Source organism: Vipera berus (assembly GCF_964194415.1).
Source record: "Vipera berus genome assembly, chromosome: 4".
Classification (NCBI taxonomy): Eukaryota; Metazoa; Chordata; class Lepidosauria; order Squamata; family Viperidae; genus Vipera; species Vipera berus.
The window spans coordinates 91,320,612-91,342,137 of record NC_138206.1 but is presented as its reverse complement, the minus strand read 5'-3'; the positions used below and the strand labels follow the sequence as shown (position 1 = coordinate 91,342,137).

At 36.4% G+C, this 21,526-nt stretch overlaps 1 protein-coding gene across 1 annotated transcript in view; it reads right to left on the bottom strand.

The window, feature by feature from the left end:
• The window catches only part of CCDC138 (coiled-coil domain containing 138), a gene marked incomplete at its 5' end in the record, with an annotated part of 29,300 nt that extends 7,774 nt beyond the window's left edge, over window positions 1-21,526 (bottom strand). Inside the window, 12 exons of the mRNA XM_081326675.1 lie at window positions 9,310-9,502; window positions 10,206-10,322; window positions 12,258-12,422; window positions 13,865-13,969; window positions 14,058-14,135; window positions 15,974-16,093; window positions 16,931-17,089; window positions 17,197-17,375; window positions 18,830-18,948; window positions 19,117-19,240; window positions 21,004-21,064; window positions 21,461-21,526. Of these exons, the coding sequence (XP_081182801.1) occupies window positions 9,310-9,502; window positions 10,206-10,322; window positions 12,258-12,422; window positions 13,865-13,969; window positions 14,058-14,135; window positions 15,974-16,093; window positions 16,931-17,089; window positions 17,197-17,375; window positions 18,830-18,948; window positions 19,117-19,240; window positions 21,004-21,064; window positions 21,461-21,526 (1,486 nt within the window). The remainder of the gene's footprint in view (window positions 1-9,309; window positions 9,503-10,205; window positions 10,323-12,257; window positions 12,423-13,864; window positions 13,970-14,057; window positions 14,136-15,973; window positions 16,094-16,930; window positions 17,090-17,196; window positions 17,376-18,829; window positions 18,949-19,116; window positions 19,241-21,003; window positions 21,065-21,460) is intronic.

Here is a 21,526-nt window from a genome sequence, read left to right as displayed (position 1 = left end):
CCTCCTGCCTGAGAAAAAATGCATCAGAATAAAATGGTAGACAGTGGAGCTTCAAAGATGAAGGAATATAGATTTTGTAGATTTCTTGTAGCATTATGGTTATGATTCTATTTTTCTCCTTTCACCTTTAACAGTGTAGGCTGCACTCTATAAACATGCAATAGTTTAAATATGTTCCAGGATTTTCTGGTTTTTCTTCCAATGTGGCTGGTCCTCAGGAATGGATATAATAATGTAGAAAAAAAATCAATTAATGTTTAGATGGTTGAAAAATGTGAACACTCAACTACTCATGAAATTCATATGACTATGAGTTTATCACTGGCCACTGAAACTTATTATTGTACTGTGCTGTAACTTCAGTGAAACAAAAAACAATCCATTTAAAAACTTGCTATCATCAATCTGAATATTAAAAGAAAAAAATAGGAATAACAGCAAAATCCTGTATTTTTAAAAATAAATAAATAACTAAATAAATTACCATGGTGTTCAGTGTAGGTTATTAGTATGTTTAAATCAATACCCTAAAAGAGTAGATAGTAACTCTATTCATAGTAAATTTTTCACTAAAAAACTCTGGCATCTTAATGCAAGCTACATTTACTTTGGATATATTTCAAATATTGTACTATGAATATAGGTTTTATTTTCTTGCAAGATTATATCTCAGAAACTGCAAAACCTTACTTAGACTGCCCCCTACTGTATTATGTCTTTACTAATTATGCATCGGTACATAATTGTAATGAACACACATTTCACAATTTCATCTTAGAAAGGAATTTTGGCTTATTATAAGGCTTTCTATTTCCTATGATGGATTGAAGGCATCCTTCACTGCTCACTCTTGCTTTAACAGGCAGGATCATGGAGATCTTATATACATCTGTGGGAAGAGTGACTCACTTCCAGTTCTGCACTTGAAAAGTGAAGAATTCCATCAGAAATATAGCCTAAGAGGAGACAGTGAAAATATTCCAATTCAATAAGCAACGCTCCTTTGACCATACTCTCTATCTACCATAGAGAAAGCTGTACCCAGTAAGTAACAGTTAATTTTCCTTAAGTGAGCTATAATAAAGCGTCCTGCATTAAGAGTAGGGATACTGGCTAAAGGAAGGCACTTTAGAAGGAATGGACAACCCACTGATTAACGTCTGACAAAAATCTTCAACTGAAACAAATGCATCTAACTGAATAAAAAGTAAACCATATGGCCAATTAGCTACCAACACATGGTCCCAAAGAACCATTGTTGGAAAAAGTACTGAAGTCTTGGTAGGGTGTGCTGTGATAGCCAATGGATCAACAGCCAGCAGAGGCTTTCAGCCATAGCAGCTCACCGAGTATTCTCTTTCAGACCAACCTAGACTGGGAAGAGGGAGCATCACGCCTCAGGTAAAGGTGGGATAGAAAAATAAAAAAAGCAAATAAGCCAGAATGATTCATCTATGGATGACTATTTCACTTTCCAATCTAAACTTATTGAAGAAAAGAAACAAAATACGATCTGAAGATTTGTGATTCTTCCTGCAATAAGCAACTTAAATCATTAGATGAGTTAACACAAGAAAACATAAGTTACTCTTGGTTTCAATATACCCAATTGAAAGCTAGGTGGAAGTTGGATCAGAAGGTTGGCATCACAATTACAGATGAAAATTTAGTAAAACAAATTAGAGATTTAAATTGTGCACATATAAAGAGGATATATAATGTTTTAATTGAATTGGATTCGGAAACAGAATTAGTGAAAGACTGTATGATAAAGTGGGCACAAAATATCCAGGAACCAATTCCGTTGGATACTTGGGAGGTAATTTGGGTTAGAAATGTTAAATTTACTCAGGCTCAAAATTTAAGAGAAAATTTTTATAAAATGTTTTATAGATGGCATTTGGATCCCAAAAAGTTGTCTAACATGTATCCTAACCTACAGTCTAAATGCTGGAGATGTGGTAGTTTAGATGCTACTTATTTTCATATGTGGTGGACTTGTAGAAATATAAAAGCTTTTTGGATTAAAATTTGGTGGAACATTCAAAAGATTTTTAAGAGAAAGATAAAGTTCTCTCCACAATTGTTTTTATTGGGCATTGTTGTAGATTTGGATGTTAAAGAAACCAATTTGATGTTGAATTTGATAACAGCAGCACGGTTACTGGTGGGACAATACTGGAAGAAGGATAGTTTGCCTACCATAGAAGAATGGGTGTTTAAAGTATCGAATCTTGCAGAAATGTCTAAGATTTCTGCTTATTTGAAGGATCATTCACAAGAAAGATATATTTCAGTTTGGAGGAGATGGATAGATTATATTCAGAATAAATATGGGACTAAAAAGTTCCATTTGGCTTATGAGTAGATTTTAGAGGGATATTGTTATTAATTTTAGTGTTAGTACTTTGTATGTATCTATGTTAAAGGGGAGTTAAAGCACATTATGAATTTGGTTAATATTATATTATGGATAATTTTTAGTTAGAATATGATTATTATATCTATAACCCTGTATTTAGCTCTGGGAAGCGGGGGGGAAGGGGGGTGGTTTTTGGGGGGCGGTTTTGGGGATATGTATTATAAAAATTATTTTGTAAAACTCTTTAATAATAAAAAAAGATTTGTGATTCTAAGACGTTAATCTGAGTTATATTTGATGCAATTGTTGAAGAGATAACTGAGAGATTATTTAAGCATGAAGTGTAGGTTCCATGATGGAAACCTATGACTATGATCTTACAGATTTGAGGTTCCTCCAAAAAACTCTTTGGAAGAATTACAGGATTTCATTTATTTATTTATTAAAAACCTTTCAAGTTAAACCAACTCAAAAAACATACACCAGAGAGATTTCAGGAATGCTACTTAATAACAGAAACTAGAAAGCCTGTCCAAGTTTCTCTCCCCCCTATACTAAATTAAATGGTGGGGTTGAGTTTCTTTCTCATGTGTGCTTCAGTATTTGGACATGTTCTCTTATCTATAAGCCCTTCCTTAACCATTCCTTCAGAGCTTCTCCGAGGTTATCTCTAAATTTCTTTAGAATAAAGGAAATTGAGGCTGCAGCTATACAGTATATTTATATGCCAAGTATTTGGACACATGCTTTGTCCAAAACTCAATGAAATTTTTTTTGAGGGAAAAATGTTTTACATTAATGGCAGAAAGCCCTTCTGGGAACTTTTTATTATTAATTTTTCTAAGCTGCCCATCTCCTCTCCCCTACAAGGTGACTCTGGGCGAGATAACTTCATGGATAAGCATCATGGATCTCCTTAGAAAAGCTAAGGTAATTTGGATTGTATCGAATTATAACTTAAATCACACAGCAGGAGCAATCCAATGTCCGTACATATAGCTTTAAGCAGTCTGCATATGGATGGTGAAAAGCCCAGAAGTTCCTTACAGGATGAAAGGGTCCGTGGGACTTCTATGGAAGGTTGGATTATCTCTAAAGCAAAGATCTCCAAGATTCAGAGCTAGAACCATCTCTATAACAGCTTGAATTTTGACAGTATATAACTTAGACTCTAGGCAAGATCCAATAATAGCTGCCATCTTTATCTCCCAAATTCATACATATTATTTGGACTGATTGTGGGAAATTTAAGTCAGCTTAATCCACTGCAACTCAAGACAGAAACTTTTGATTGTGATTTATGATGGGCAGAGCAATTAGACACAAGTTTCTCTAGGTTTAAATAGCCTAGCCCGGTTTTTTGCCATAATTGAGTCAAACAGAAATTGCCTTTCTGTACAGCAAGAGACAGCTGCTCATGAAAGGGCACATTATACAGCTCCTTAGAGAGAAACAAACTTGGGGAAGGGGGAGGTATCTCAGCATTAGCTTATTAAAACAGCAATACAGTTTCAATTTCTAGAATAACTTATATTTGAACAGTAAATCTGATTGGAATTCAATTCCATTTCAAACAATTTGAGATTATATTTTGCATTTATAATTTTAAATTTGTGAAAATTGAAAACTTAGGTTTTGGAATTTACTTCTTGACATTACCACATGAAATACATATAATTTTATAGTATTGATTTAATGTATTATTCATTATCTACAGTTTCTTTTTCCTTTTTCTAATGATTTGAATTGTGTTAACCAACTACTTCTAAAGTTTAATAGTTATTAGTCACATTTTGATTACTACTATAGAACATTTATTCTGCATCACTTCAAAGTACTCATTCCGAATTCATTAGCCTTAATGATTGAAGGTTTTTTCATAAGCTTATCCTTCTCTGGTCGATGTAACTTTGAAAAGGAAATCAAACTAGTGTATCTGTGTGTATATGTGTATGTATGAGAGATGGGGAAGTCTTCGAGCTAGTGTTGATTCCTGGTGATTTCCTGGACAAACCCCTGCTGTTTTCTTGATGAGATTTTCAGAAGTGGTTTGCCATTGTTTCCTTCCTAGGGCTCATTCTATTTTTTCTGAATCAAGCAAGATTCATTTCACGTCTTTCATTCTTTCATTAAACATCTTTTAGATATAATCTACGGAAGCATTGTTACTGATATTGTGGCTACCAATTTCTGGTCCCATTCTTCAAAAACTCCTTAATATTTCAAACACAGTATTTTTTTATTTATTTTTATTTTATTTAGATTTATATACCGCCCTTTCCCGAAGGACTCAGGGCGGTTTACAGGGCATTTAAAAAACAGTCAATACAAACGTTAAAACAAATTAAAAGAGATTAAATAGAACCCTGAGAGAATTAAAACCCAGTTAAAATTAAAATTAAAAATATTCTCAGCCTGGGCCAGAGAGCTCGAAGAGCCAGGTCTTCAGGTCCCGGCGGAATGAACGAGTTGGGGGCAGTCCTAAGCTCCGCAGGCAGCTGGTTCCACAGGGCAGGCGCACCCACTGAGAAGGCCCTATCCCTGGGTGTTACCCGCCGGCAGTATGTCATTTTGTAGATTCTAATCTGTAATGGAATGTGGATGACTTTGGAGAAGGAAGGGAAAAGAGCTGCCTAGAAAACAATCAGACGAGAGAGGCAGAAGACCTGATGGCTTAATAATCAAAGGAAGAAATGTAGGATTGCCCTAATTTATTTATTTACTTTATTTATTTATTGGGACTTATATGCCGCCCTATCTCCTGAAAGACTCAGGGCGGCTAACAATAAAATACAAATAGGATACAAATATTAAGAAGAAATTAAACTATACCTAGCCCCAACTAAAACCAATAAAATGTTAAAACCATGTTAAAACCCCTTATCATCAGTCCAGGTCGGCCTGTTGGAAAAGAAGTGTCTTAAGGTCACGAAGGAAGGACCGGAGGTCAGGGGCCATCCGGAACTCTGAGGGGAGCTGATTCCACAGGGCAGGTGCCCCCACAGACAAGGCCATTCCCCTGGGGGTCGCCAGGCAACATTGTCTGGCCGACGGCACCCTGAGGAGCCCCTCTCTCTGTGTGCGCACAGGGCGATGGAAAGTCGTTCCTGGCAGAAGACGGTCCTGCAGGTATCCCGGGCCTAAGCCATGAAGGGCTTTATTAGGTAAGAACCAGCACCTTAAATCTCACCCGGAGAGCAACCGGTAATCAATGCAGCTCATGCAGGAGGGGTGTAAAATGGGAGTATCGGGATGCTCCCATCACAACCTGCGCAGCCGCATTCTGCACCAGCTGAAGTCTTCGGGTGGTCTTCAAGGGCAGCCCCATGTAGTAATCAACATGGGAGGTAACGAGCGCATGAGTGACCGTACATAAAGCATCTCTGTCCAGATAGGGGTGCAACTGGCGCACCAGGCGAACCTGGGCAAATGCCCCCCTGGCCACGACTCCTATATGATCTTCTAAACTAATGCAGAGGTGTCAAACTTGCAATGTCACGTGATGTGTTGCGACGTGTTGTTGACCCCATGGACAACATTCCTCAAGGTCACCTGTCCTCTACCATTCTCTGGAGTCCATTTAGGCTCACGCCTACTGCTTCAGTGACTCCATCCAGCCACCTCATTCTCTGTCATCCCCTTCTTCTATTGCCCTCAATCTTTCCCAGCATTAGGCTCTTCTCCAGTGAGTCCTTCCTTCTCATTAGGTGGCCAAAGTATTTGAGTTTCAACTTCAGGATTTGGCCTTCTAAAGAGCAGTCAGGGTTGATCTTCTGTAGGACTGACTGGTTTGCTTGCCTTGCAGTCCAAGGGACTCACAGGAGTCTTCTCCAGCACCATAGTTCAAAGGCTTCAATTCTTTGGCGCTCGGCCTTTCTTATGGTCCAACTTTCATAGCCATACCTTGCAACTCGGAAGACCATAGCCTTGATTATACACACTTTTGTTGGCAGGGTAATGTCTCTGCTTTTTAGTGTGCTGTCTAGATTTGCCATTGCTTTCCTCCCCAGGAGCAAGCGTCTTTTAATTTCTTGGATACAATCCCCATCTGCAGTGATCTTGGAGCCCAGGAAAATAAAATCTGTCACTACCTCCATTTCTTCCCCATCTCTTTGCCAGGAATTGAGAGGGCCAGATGCCATGATCTTGGTTTTCTTAATGTTAAGTTTCAACCCAACTTTTGCACTTTCCTTCTTCACCCGCAACAAGAGGCTCTTTAGTTCTTCACTTTCTGCCATTAGAGTGGTATCATCTGTATATCTTAGGTTGTTGATATTTCTCCTGGCAATCTTAATTCCAACTTTTGATTCATCTAGCCCTGCCTTTCTCATGATGTGCTCTGCATATAAGTTAAATAGGCAGGGTGACAGTATACAGCCTTGCCGGACTCCTTTCCCAATTTTGAACCAATCAGTGGTTCCGTGTCCAGTTCTCACTGTTGCTTCTTGACCCGCATATAGGTTTCTCAAGAGACAAATAAGATGGTCTGGTACTCCCATCTCTTTAAGAACTTGCCACAGTTTGTTATGATCCACACAATCAAAGGCTTTAGCATAGTCAATGAAGCAGAAGTAGATGTTTTTCTGGAACTCCCTAGCTTTCTCCATCATCCAGCGTATGTTGGCAATTTGATCTCTAGTTCTTCTGCCTCTTTGAAATCCTGCCTGTATTTCTGGTAGTTCTCGATCCACATACTGCTGGAGTCTAGGTTGTAGGATTTTAAGCATAACTTTACTAGCATGTGAAATGAGTGCAATGGTGCAATAGTTTGAACATTCTTTGGCACTGCCTTTCTTTGGAATTGGAATGTAAACTGATCTTTTCCAAACCTGTGGCCACTGTTGAGTTTTCCAAATTTGCTGGCAAATTGAGTGTAACACTTTTACTGCATCGTCTTTTAAGATTTTGAATAGCTCAGCTGGAATACTGTCACCTCCACTGGCTTTGTTGTTGCTCAGCTTTTCTAAGGCCCACTTCACTTCACATTCTAGGATGTCTGGCTCGAGGTCGGTGACCACCTCATCATGGTTATGAGGGACGTTAAGCTCATTCTTGTATAGTTCTTCTGTGTAATTTCTCCACCTCTTCTTAATCTCTTCTGCCTGTTAGGTCCCTGTCATTTTGGTCCTTTATCATGCCCATTTTTGCATGAAATGTTCCCTTCATCTCTCCAATTTTCTTGAAGAGATGTCTGGTCCTCCCTATTCTATTGTTTTCTTCTATTTCTTTGCACTGTTCATTTAAGAAGGCATTCTTATTTCTTCTAGCTATTCTCTGGAATTCTGCATTCAATTGGGTGTATCTTTCTTTTTCTCCTTTGCCTTTTGCTTCCCTCCCTTGCGATATATCATGACTTTTTCCCCATTGCCGGCAATGGGGTGGATGCAGTTTCGCCATGATGCATCCAGCCCGTGGGCCAGAAGTTTGACACCCCTGCCCTAATGGATCAATGGATCAATAAATTAAGTCGTGGCAGGAAGTTTGTATTTTCAGACTTCAAGAGTCTTTTGATGTAGCCTCAAAATAAAGTAGAACTAGTTAACTAGTCACACTTTGCTTTGGTTTATCTGGGACGGTTGACATAACTCTAACAAAAATGAAGGATTTTTTTTTCTTTTTGCCTGGACTTTCATCCCCTCATGTCTAATTGAAATAATCTATTATGAGTTACAGTAGACAAATAATATACTGCCTACAAAAAGTTATTTTATATAGTTAGTTCCATAATCTTATAGTAAAAGTTTCAATATTCAAAAGTTGTCTTCATTTCTAGCTTTCCTGGTTCAAAAACTTATTTTTGCCATTTATTTCACATTCTTTAAGTTTTTATACTTATAGTTAATGTTTCTTTGTTCAGAAGTGAAAATAGACTTACCGGGTGGCTTTTCAAACTTGTCATTCTGAAGATCTCTAATAGATCTAAGATGGTTAGATAAGCAATTTTATAACATGATTCGGCCTTTGCTGTGGAAGCCCTCTGATTTACTGGACAGGCCCATAATTTGGTAGCACCTAGACTTATATACCACTTCACAGTGCTTTATAGCCCTCTCTAAGCAGTTTACAGAGTCAGCATATTGCCTCCAACAATCTGGGTCCTCATTTTACCAACCTCGGAAGAATGGAAAACTGAGTCAACCTTGAGCCTGTCAGTATCGAACTCCTGGCAGTGAGCTGAATTAGCTGTAATACTGCATTCTAATCACTGCATCACCACAGCTCTAACCATGCCAACCCCTGGGCTGCTTGGCTGCTCCATTAATCTTGTTTATCTTCTGATGACAAGAAAAGTATTGTATTGTCAAACTACAATTTTTGGTCATCAGAGATTGAGATAACAGGAAATGCATATATTATAGTCAATATTTCCAGGGTGGTTCAGGATAACAGCTTATAGCAGTCTTTTTAGGTACAACCTAAAGAAAGATGGCTCCAATTGCACATTGCCAATATGTAAATTGAGTTGACTGTACTCTGTTGCCACTCTGTGAGATACCTCCAAGAAGGAAAAGGAAGGTGCATAATGCATACAAGAGATTATTACAACTGGAATCAAAGCTGCTGGGATCTCTTTGCCTAATGAGATCACAACCATCAGAAGATATTCAGATATATCTCTGGAGAGAGGCAGTTTCTGCCCTTGATTTCCATGATGGTCCTTGCTGAAAAATCTGAAGAATGGAACTTTCAAGGAATTCCACAAATCAAAAATAGGATCCTAACCCGAGATGAGTGGAATTTTGTGATCCTGCCTGAAGCAGCAAGTGAAAAGAACAAACCTAATAAAGGATAGCCTCTACCAACACTGTAGGAAAAAGACTTGCTTCTGCACTTTGAATATTTTAAATATTACTTGTAGGACAACTTTTAAAAAGTTTTCTAAAGATACTAACAATTTTCCTAGGTTTCTAGTGTTTAATATTTTCAAAAATATTTATGACGCTTACCTTGTGTGACCACTTTGATTATAATTAAAGTTGACACAACTCGTAAAGATAAACTACAACTTTTAAAGAAAGATGCAACCTTGGGTTTGGAATCAGTAGCATGTTCTGAAGAATTGTGCTGACTTTCCTTAGGGACAACACCTTTAAATAAGTCTTCACCCAGCCGTCTCATAGTTGAGGTCATTGCTACATGCTATTTATGCAAGCAATAAAAAGCAGAAAGTGATTATAGTATACTGTGTTATGTATTGTCATAATATATTTATTATATATACATTTTATGGTAATGTAAATGTTATAGACAAGTATTATCAACACTATAGTCTGGTCATTTAAAATATGCAATGTACGTCTCAACCAGTGATCTCAGAAGATAAATACTTAATGTAATAAACCATTTAATAGGTTTGACACTACAGTTTATATTTAGAATTAGAACTGAAGGTTTTCTGCCTATTATAAATCTGTAATGAAGATGCATTGTTCCATAATGATTAATTATAAGATTGATATGAATTTGCATCAAAGCAGAAAAACAAAAGGAGATCATGCTGGCTTGAAGTCAATAAAAAAATTATATAAATTGTATAAAGAGAATACTGCAATATTACAAAACAATGTGTTCAGATCTAGAATTCTAGTAGTGTCTGAAGATGGGTTCACAAAAGAACTGAGTCTTACAAGAAAAATTGTTGAATATAATTGTATTAATATTAAAATGATTTACCTATGTTTAAATATTTATTTCAATATTTATTTGATTTATGTGCCACCCATCTCATCTAGAAGCAGATTAAGATTTTGATTAGCTAATGCCATAAAACATGAATGTTTTGTTTTGTTCAGAGAAACATTCTTAGTGAAAAGCACAATTTCTGCATGAAAACATATTTTACCTGGGTACTTCCATCTAACTGCCTTACAGCCCAGTAAATGCACTTAACCACAGGAAAGTGCAGATTAGGATTCACAAATGGCAGCCACTGAAGTTGTTCTGCAACTAGAGGCAAAAGCTGCAAAACACAAAGAGAAAATTGCAGTTATTTTCCAAATTATGGTCTTACACATAGATTTTATTTGGAAACTGGTTCTTATGCTGGTAATAAAAAAATAAAATTATAAAAGTTAAATATTAATATGCAGAAATATCACAAACTATGAACTAGAGAAATGCAATGTGTTAATTTTTTTCTCACTAATTTGTCCTGCTTTTTTTCCTTGCAAATCCAGCCTTCCCAACCCCTCTGTTTGGCTGATCCAGGTGCTAGGATTGTGCTGGAACCTGATTTACAAAAAAATAAAAAAAATTCATGTTTTATAACTTTGAACTTTAAATACTTTAATTTTATTCAAGCAATAATGAATTGCCTAAAAATGGTTAATTCTGTCTTTTTCAGTGAACATTCCAGTTTAAATTATATCAATCTCACTCTAATAGTCTACTTTTACTAGCAATTTCTAACCTAGTGGTTTGTCATTGCCTTGAGATTTGGCTATGGTCACTGATCCAGGAATTAACTTTTTGAGATCAGCCAAGATCAGTTATCACTTATCTGGGCTACAAACTGTATTCAGGACATTGTAGGGACATATAGTGTTTTGGCCATCACTATTTTGCATAATGAAAACCATTTGCATCTGGATTTGTTGATATAGCAACATATTATTATGGAATAAGGGTATTCTTTATGCAGGGAAGTTTTATATCCTCCTTGAAATTCCTGTACTAGGAACATAAACTGGATTGCAGGGTTAATAACAGAAGTCTAATAATAAAATCTGCACTGCAGCTAACACATAATTTTCTGAGAGATGGTATGTTTGGCCTTATGCTGCCATTAATAGATTGTAAATATTTTTGGTATGCAGCTTGATTGAGAAATAAAAAACCCTACTAAACTCATTCTTCTGTCATTATCACAACTTCTTCATTACAGAACACAGGAAGAAGCTTACTTGGGCCTGTGTGGAATGGATGGTGTAAGGCAAGGGTCCCCAACCCTTGGTCTGTGGACCAGCACTGGTCCTCAGCATGTCAAAAGGCAGGATGCACAAACAAGCAAAGCTCCGTCCTCAAGATGCAGGCAGCATTCAAAACCACACCCCCTCTGGTCTGTGGAAAAACCTTTCTCCATGGCACCGGTCCCTGGTGCCCAAAAGGTTGGGGACCTCTGGTGTAAGGCTAGAAACAAGTCCCACTACAACCAATCGGGTTACTTTTAGGCAAGCATGTTTAGCACTGCAGCTAATGGACATGTATGTACACTTCTGTTTTGCAACTTTATATCTTAAGTAACCATTATCTCTGGTTTAAAAAAATGTTAAATGATACATCAGAATTAATTAACCTGAGCTGGATGAATAAAATCCAAATCACAAGGAACCAGATATGCTAGTTACATATCATGAAACATACCTGTATACCAAACATTCATCTGAAGTTACACCTATAAACATGGATCCCTTGTTTTAGATCAGAATTCCCCAATTTTTTGACTTGACAGCCGGGAGGGGATGGTTCTGTGGGAGGGGCATGCAAGTGTGTGTGCACGTGTACGAGCACCCATTGCTCATGTGAGTGCCTGCAATGCTCACGTAAGTGAGGCCAGGAGTCCTGATGCTCACAAAAGTGGGTTGTGAGTGCCCGCAATACTTGCTCAAGTGGGGCCTCGAGTGCCCATGATGCTCGCGGGGGTGGGGCTGCACGTGCATGCACGAGCACCAGCCAGCCACTCATGCGGCACAGTTGCGAATAGGCCACGGACCAGTAGTGGGCTACAGCTCACAGGTTGGGGGCCCGTTTTAGATAACGGGCTTTCTAATGAAAGTAACATGAAGATCTTCGGATCTATAATATGAAATCATTCTATTTAATCAACAGAGTATTTTAATATATATACAAATGATACCAATATACCTTTTTATTACATTGTTGGAAAAAATTCTACCTTGACACATTTCTCCTGTATATAGTTTATGCTGGAAGCAAGTGTTCCTGTTAGCTTGTGAATGTTTTCTTTCTCTTCCTCAACAATCAATTTGCATAGGTGCTGCTCTGAGATCCAGTCCATTAATACCGTTAACAAGTTATAGACATGTGAATTAAGTGATAACTGCAAAAAAATAACACAGAAAGGAGATTTGAAAATATCTTTATTATAAGATTATATTAACAGGATGTGCCAATTTGTATGTTTGGCTGTGCAACACATATCCAGTTTGGGTCACCTGTTCTCAAAGTGCATGGAAATCATGATGGTACTGATAAGAAAATGAGAAGGAAGGGAAATATTCTTCCAACTTCATATGTATGAATAATACATCCTGTAATACTGAAAATGTAGCTGATGATGGTAATTGCGAGTAGAATTTCTGTTGCTAAGTAATAGGCTCATTAAGTGATGCCACGTGACCACATCACTCAGTGATAGTGATTTCAGCAATCCCAATTGCCATTGTTACTCCAGGATATAAGATGAGAAGAGGCTGGAGCCCTAGGCAAGTTGGTCAGTGTATGATGATATGTGAGAAAGACTAGAGGGAGGATAGAACTTTTAGATTTTGTCAGTGGAATTCGCATATCAGATTGAGCCATTGCTTTTTAATTTCATACTTCAATTCTTTTTACTTGCTATTTATGATATTCCTCAACTTACATTTATATTTCCTCTGACATAATCTTCCATATGTCTTCCATACATTCTACCAGTATCTGCAGATCACAACAAACATTCTTCTACTAGCTCTAATTTTTCATCACTAATGGGCAATCAATCCCTATATTCTCCTGTCAAGCAGATTTGCCTGACCCTTTGATATATTTTTTTCCATATTTATACTCTTCATTGCATCATATAATTTGTCTAGCATTCCCTGAAAATTGCTTGAGGTGTCAGGCATCAACACAAAAGTACACAGATATTAACCGCCAAACCAGCACATTGCATTATTTATGTTTTTAACCATCACATATCTTTGTCTTTCTCCCTGCTCACTGGTGAACCATTTGTGAAGCTTTCCATTTCTTTTCATGCATCAGTTTAATATTGGTTGGGACTTGATTGCTAGAGGCAAAGGGATTTATCTATACAGCAATCAACCTTCATATTTGCAAAAAGCATTCTGTAATTTAAGCATATTCTCCAAATCAATAAATGTATGCAAAGATTTTAATTTCAAATTTCTTTACCTCTTGATCTTTTTAACGTCTTTCTTCCTTAAACATATATGCATAGTTGATACATAATGTATATTAATGATGTAAGATATCATTAGCTTATTAACAAAAGAAAAACTATTTGGCAATTTTTAAAAAATGATCACTAGGAATTCTGAAAACACATCGATTTCTTTCAATAATACAAACAAACAGAATTCAATATCTTATGCATACAAATAGTCAGTATCCACAAGGTGTCTGATATACAATATAAAAAGGACAGTTGTATATTTTATATGCACAGCCGCCCTTTCCACTCTCACACAAAATAAAATTGTCTGACTTTAAAATTCTGAGTTGGGGCCTTGAGTGCTTTATAGAATTTGCCTTACTTACTTTATAGGCCTTTGCTGATGCTATTGCTCTTTCTGACTTCACAGGTTTACGGTCTTGGAATGTGAGTTCTTTAGATCTCTGCACCGATAAAAATTCATGCTTTCTCTAAAATAGGTCAGAGAGACAATATGTAAGATTTCTGACGTGGAGTGGGCAGAGAGCAAGGGTAACAATAGCTAAGATTAAATATTACCTGCAAATTCTCTAAACGAGCCTGTACTTTTCGAGACTGGACTTCAAGCTTCTTGTTTTGCTCAGTCACATCACTTAACTAAAAATAGGGAGAAAATGTTGAACCAATGCTTAAAATTAAATATTTCTATTATATAAAATCTCCTGTTTCCTAAGAAATGAATCCTGAACCAAAGCACTGATTATATATAGCTTTTCTTTCTGACATGATAAAAACTCATCGAAAGTTCTATACTCATCTATAAAGGGCTGACATTTAGTCCAGAGTCCAAAATCACCTAGCTATATCACCCATCGGTATGGAGATCAAAATCCTGCTACCAAGAAATTCTGATTTCAATCCTAAATATATTCAAAGCACATTTATCTAATGGAATGTTTTACTGAAACTATCAAGGATTTTATTCTTCAGCACTGTAGTTAAAGACTATTTCACATATATTTTCACATTTCCAACATTATATTGCCACAATAAATCAAATGAATCTATATTATAGTCAAAGACTAACATAAGGACCCAGATTGTTGGGGGCAATTAAGCTAACTTTGTAATAATGCCGCTTGGGGTGTGTGTGAAAGCCCTAATAAGCAGGCATATACATAGAATGAAGGCTACTGCTAAGCTTGTAAGCCGCCCTGAGTCTTCGGAGAAGGGCGGGATATAAATGGAATTAAAATAAATAAAATAAATAAATAAGGGGGGTATGTTGCACATAATAAACATTTTAAAAAATAAAACAAAAGTGAAAAAACACACACAAACGTATGAAACATAAAAGATATAACAATATAAAAAGTAAAAAAAACTAAAAGAAGTTTTAAAGAGCAAAAATGTAGAAAGTTTAAAAAATATGGATTGTCTAAATTAAAATATATGAGGTAGAGGGTATAAAAGTGAGTGGAAGGAGAGGTGAAAACATTAAGAGAACACAAGGAAGCATTAAATGTTAGCACAAAAAAGCCATGTTAGGGGACAGAGCACCCCAATATGGCAGACCAGGTACAGCCTGAATGTAATTCATAATGCTGAGCCCCACATACAACCCAGAATTAATCATCTGACAAATTTTGAGTGCACAGAACAGAATCTGGCAATGGTTGTCTGTTATCGCAAAGTTAGTATCTGAAAACAATGGAATGGGGTAAAATTGTCCTGTGTGCTCAAAGTATTTATGTAGTAGTGGCAGGATGACAATAGCGTGAACACCTCTAAGGTACAAACATTGGAGAAGCACACATTCTGTTGTCTCCACATGTCAAAGTCACAAGGGCACTGCTGTTCCAAGTAGGGAGATTTCCTATTTTAATCTTCAAGGATGCCTGAGGGGAGGGGAGGGGAGGGGAGTGCCACAGGAGTTAGAGACAGTTTAGGGGACAGCATGGGGAAGTCAGAATACTTGTTGGAAACTCTGGTAAGAAATCTTGGGCCCCTGGCTAGGCTTGACTGTCCATGTTGATTACACCTTTTCTAAAGTGCTTTGAAAACTACTTATGTACTTGAAAACATCTAATAAGTAGTCATAATTGGTTAAAGCTGCCTGTGATGTTTTTTGTCCTTTTCAACTAGTGCAGATGTCTCCAATCTGCAATGAAAACATGAGCACTTTGCCCATTGCTAAAACATATTAAACTGTAAGATTATGATAATCAGAAAACTTTAAATTTCAGACAGAAGAGCTTAAATAATGAAAACTATTAAGTTACAGTAATTCAAACACTAATTTTTTAAAAGACACTATTATTAGGGTTAAAATACATTGATCTTCCTGACAACTATATCCTTAAAACAGCATAATCTGTAGTTATTTGCCACTGTCATCATTGTCACATATTAATACTTCATATTAAAAACAATAACCTTCTATTTATAGCATTTATTAATGCCAGTTTAATAATTCTGTTAAAACTGTTAATTGCCTGTTTTTTTAAGTTGTCATTCAGCTCCTTTAGTGTTTCAAATGCTGTCTTCAGCCTTTTGTTCTCCTTTGTTTTTTCTTTCAAGGCATCGGATAACTGCTTTATTTCAGCTTCATGTTGCTACAAATCAAAATAAGAACTTTTTAAAAAGGATTAACCACGGTTTTCAAAAAACATTGTAAATCATATAAGCATATAAGACACGATAGAAATGCAATATATAAGGAAATAAATAATTGTAGCATCCAGCACTTTCTCAAATAAAAATCCAATAACCTCAAAATCAAAAAAGATAAAGATAAACATTCTAAAGGAAGAGGAAACTTTATTTTCTTTTGGTAACCTTTCTGTCAACATTCTGAAATGCAGTTTTCCCTACTGCAGGGCAGAAAAACTGGCTAATAGACCACTAGGGGGGAAAAAGAAAAAACAAACAAAACAAAACCTCATAGTTATGCTAAAAGAATCAATAAGATCGAACTCTTATGCATGCGTGTTAGGTATATCACACTCTCTAGGTACACCTCAGCATACATACAACTACCCTAGCTGTATAAGCTTTACCATCAATCCTAATCTTGCTAAAAGGAAAGTCTTTCATTTTCTCTCCTCATAACATCTTATTTAATATCTCTATATCCTCCGATTACCCAGAGATTTGTTTTTCAGTCCACTTCCACTATTGATGCCCTATATTTAATGTTTTTTGTAAATTACACAGGAAAAGGGTCTCTTTATTCTAGGGATGGGTAGCTGATATATTACAGTGGGGCCGAAATCCCCATCTGCACTGCTTTCACAACAGCCTGGGCAATGCTGATGTCTAAGGACACTTTCTCTTATGTCTATCTGAAAGATAAATCCATGAATTCACAATACACTATGGTATAAATATAGCCTATGGGTTTGTTAGAATAATTTTCTAAAATTTAATAAGAATTTTGTAAGTAGGGATACCTCCTTCATAATTTGAAATTTTGTATGAACTTCCTCTTCAACCCCCTTTATCTTGGTCAAAGCAGCTTCATGCCTATAAAGCTGGACTTCCCGTTCAGCTACGAAGCATTCTCTCTTTTGAAGTTTCAAAGCATACTCTTGCTGACTTAATTTTTCTTGCTGCACCATAAAAGACAAAAGAACCAACAGCAATATATAGCAGTATCTGCTGATATTGGAAAGAAAATGAAAACGAACCAATACTTGAACCATTATTAATATTTTACCTGTAGCTTCTGATGGATGATAGATAATTCATGGTAAATTTGATTGAACTGAGGTGTTACCATGCTTTCCCCATTCAATTCTTGGGTTTCAGAAATGCTTGCACTATCTCTTACTGCATCGCCATCATTATTATAGTCACAATAAGCAGCCACTCTTAAAGTGGATGGCAGAGTAATATCTAATACATGAAAATGGAAGCAGCATTATCAATATTATATTCCTCTATTTTATAAAAGCCATTACAAAATATTTTTTTCATTATGGAAAGACTGTATGCTGTTTATGTGACTAGCCCCTTTTCCAGTTGATGACATAGAAGGCAGGGTTGTACCTGTCAGTTCACATTATGAATCATTATTAACCTCTCTGTAAACAGGAAAATCTAACATTTGGAGATAGTTCAAATTAAACAGCATAATTAAATCTAAAAGCTTAGCCATGAATATATAGGAACCAAAATGTTGCCCAATTATTTATTTTATAGATTCTGCTTTTTAGCAAAGCTTCCTGCAAGGCAACTTAACATAGAAAATTATTAACAGAATACAAATTAAAAGAGTTAACAATAGCAAAATAATGTAAATACAGCAAAATTAAATAATTGAACATGCCAGATTTCACCAAGGAAAGAAAATCCTATAGGTGCTGATATTTATATTCTTTTTCCCTATCCCAAAGCAACTGGGGCACTTTTGTGGATCTCCTTGATTTCTTAACCAGTGTTTGATATATATATGCATCTGATTAATGTAGAATTCCTTAGGAATGCCAAATCTTCTCTCCACTTATGTGGGTGCCAAATAACAATAGCAATCCAATCTCTGAAATCTCAGGTTGTCACCTGAAATCTCTCAAGGTTTGTGTTCTGACATGGGTGAAATTGTGAAATTTTAGTGAGATTTTTTTTTAACCGGATGCAAATATGTGCAATGAAATTGTGCATGATTTAGTATGCCCATGGCAGTTACACCACTCTTTTTAGCTGCTATATCCTTTTACTTGGAATACAACCCATTCTTGGCACAGCTTTGAAAGTACTCAAAATTACTGTTAAAAAATAAACAAGAATCCAACCTTGAAAATATCAAGAATGATTTCCATTTGCTCTTATAACTTTCTCAGAATGGAAAAAAACTTATTTTTTCCTCCATTCTGACAAGAATGACTAAAGTTAAAAGTCCTGGACATGATCAACTAAGTAACTTGTATGATTGTTTTGTTTAGAAAGGTAAATAAAATGAGCTATATAATTAGTACAACAAATCAGTGTTTTGCTATTCTGCAAAACACAAACTTAGTGAAGAAATTTGTCAATTTAGAACACAAGATACTCTACCTCTTGTCTGGAACTAAGAGCAGATATTTTCTCCTTGATGGAATAGCAACAATTTGTCATAACTAAATTCTGGAAATCTTAATATGGTGAAAAATGTAGTCTCCATGAGTGAAATGCAAATCTGAATTAAAGGAGGGCACAAGGAAATGCAGTTCATCTTGCCTAGAGTGACACCAATGCTGCAATTAAAAGGCTAAAACAATGTAGCAGGATCAAGCCAATGATACATTCTGCATAATATCAGATGTGAAGATGTTATTTTGCTCAAGTTGTGCTAGAAATAAGTAACTGAATACCTGTTTCTGAATATATGCCTTCACTTTGAATTTCACCATTTCCAAGAAAATCTCCAATTGGTTCTGGCTGTAAATGAAGCTGGTTTGAATCATACAAAGAATCCAACTCGTCATCTGGCCTAACAAACACAATTATCATGGTGAAGTACATACAGTATAAGACAATGCTAGAATCACCAGAAAAATTTAGTACTTCACAGGAAGTTATTGAACTGAATTATTAAATGACCTTATAGGTTATGCATTATAAATGGATGTATTTTTCAAAGAGTAAAGAGATTTCTTACCAAGCCAAGTTTTTCAAACTTTTTGAGGAATCCAAAAATCTATTGTGCTTTCTTCTGCAGTATAGCTTTGATTGTGAGGAATTTATCAGTATAGATGCAACTGTATCATCAAGTGAGTTATCTCCTGTGAGGAAACTTTACTTTACTGAATTACAGTTAGAACCATCATTAATTAATTACAGAAGAGCATCACTGAATTAATTATGGAATGTTTTGAACTGTAATACAGCAAACAAATAAAGATAAAATGCTATTAAATGAAGACATATACCTCAACTGTGCATACTGCCAATTTCTTTGATTTAAAGGAAATTGTCCACCCTTCCTTAATCTTCCAGAGTAGAACTGAGAGGCACCATGTTGGGATGTTCCATCTTACCAAATGCCTGGTTAAAAGCCTGTTTCTTACCTCTCTTTGCACAATAGCCAAGTAAAATATCTCCCCCCCCCCCCGCCCCAATATCATCCCAGATTTTTTTGGGAGGGTGAGGCACTTCCCAAGTAAACAGTAAAATAGGGTGTGAAAAGGTATCTTTCTTTTCATCATTTTAGTCATTGTTTATTCACTGCAGGATGAAGGCCTCTTTCACATGTTTCCAACCAATATGGTCTTTCTCTTATTGTGGCTAAATATGTCCTCCCTAAGTTCTTGATGCTTGTGTATTTTCTATAAAGCAACTGATTGCATTATATGATTGCTCCATATCATTAAGCATTTTATTTGACTGGCCTTTGGTTGTAATAAATTTGATTAAAATCCTTTTCCAAAGAGAATCTGCTTTTATGAAAATGTGACATGCAAAGTCCCTCCTGAGGTAGGCACAAGTTTAGATGGATGTGCCTATCCGTTTTCTTGACAATAACATGGAAGTGGTTGGCCACTGTCTTCTTCTGAGCTATTTACTTTCCAATCTAGCTTTAGAATTTCCCAGATGTTTCCTTCCCAAGTTCTAACCAGTCTAATCAGCATAGCTATTTTGAGATCAACCAGGTTTAAGAGAGTGCTGGCATTTGCTGTGACAAAACTGTTATAATAAATCATTTTAGGTCAGTACAAATCCTGCCATATCTAATTAAGTTCTCACATAATGTTCTTCAAAAATGTCAGAATGTTATTCTCTACTGTGTGATATTGAAATTTTAAGGTATGGAGGGGGTAGCTAGTTTTTATTTTAATGTCTAGAGTTGCATAATTATTAAATGATCAACAAACCACCTTGCATAAAGAAATATGTTATCCTGTTACATAGGATTACCCACTTTCAAGCAAACCTTTCAACACTGGTATCACCAGTGGGCAGAGATCAATTATGCTGTCACTCAGGTTTTTTTTTTAACCTTCAGAGAACATGCACCACTAGGATTCAAACCTGATGTCCTCTTTATAAGGCCATTCAAATACACTCCCCAGTTAATATCCCCTTGACTAGATTCCATTTTTCCACAGAAATATTTCATTATGTATCTGCACAGAGGACATCATGGTCAAGACCCAGATCTAGAGGCACTTTTCACTGACATCTTAGTTACTCTATCAATATGTAAACCAAAAGACCTGTTTGTGTTTAAACTTATATACAGTCTTCAGTCATAACTTCAGAGTTTGAAGAGTTTTCATACATTTGAAATGATAGAGCAGTATCATTTACAGGAAGATTGTCACTGATAGTAGGAACACGATCAGTCATCAGTTCATATATTGAAGTTAGGGAATTGGGTAAATTCAGTGGAATGTGCTCAGTAAACATAGTGTGTTGTGCAGACAAAGTTGCTGTTAACAAATCCTTACTCACTGCTTTTGATGGAGATATATAACTAAATTTTAATAAAAGCTCTCTACTCTACTTTTACTTGTTAACAAACTACACGTCTTTTTAAACGTCTTACCTGCAGCTATCAAGGCTCTTCTACTTTTACTTTTGGCTTGTGTTACATCCAAAAGATACCCCTGAAAAAGGAAGTGTATACCAGAATTAGGAGCATCATCTAGTGTTTGCTTCTTACATACACAGGATTTTTATTGTTCGTTTGTTCTGGCGTTTCTGACACCCTAAAATCCTTTTCAAGCAATGCTCCTAAATCTGACTAAGAACCAGTTAATAGGTCGATTTGATGAAATTACCTTTCCCCGAACAGAATTTGGATAATGCTTCGAAGCTGATCTCTTTTGTACCGTGCAGGAACCCATAAGAACAATGAGTCCCCCTGAACTCGTGCCCGCTACTTCAGGGCCGTGGCAAAACCAATATTTAGGAATAACCGTGCTTCTATCAAACTCCACTCCACGTCAGGATCTCGTGAGGATGGAGCTACACGTATTCAAACTTCCCTCGCGTATCCCCACCTCTCTACTCAGATAGCGTCTCCTCCAACGCTCAACCGAACTGCTCAGGTCTGAGGAAGCCGCCAT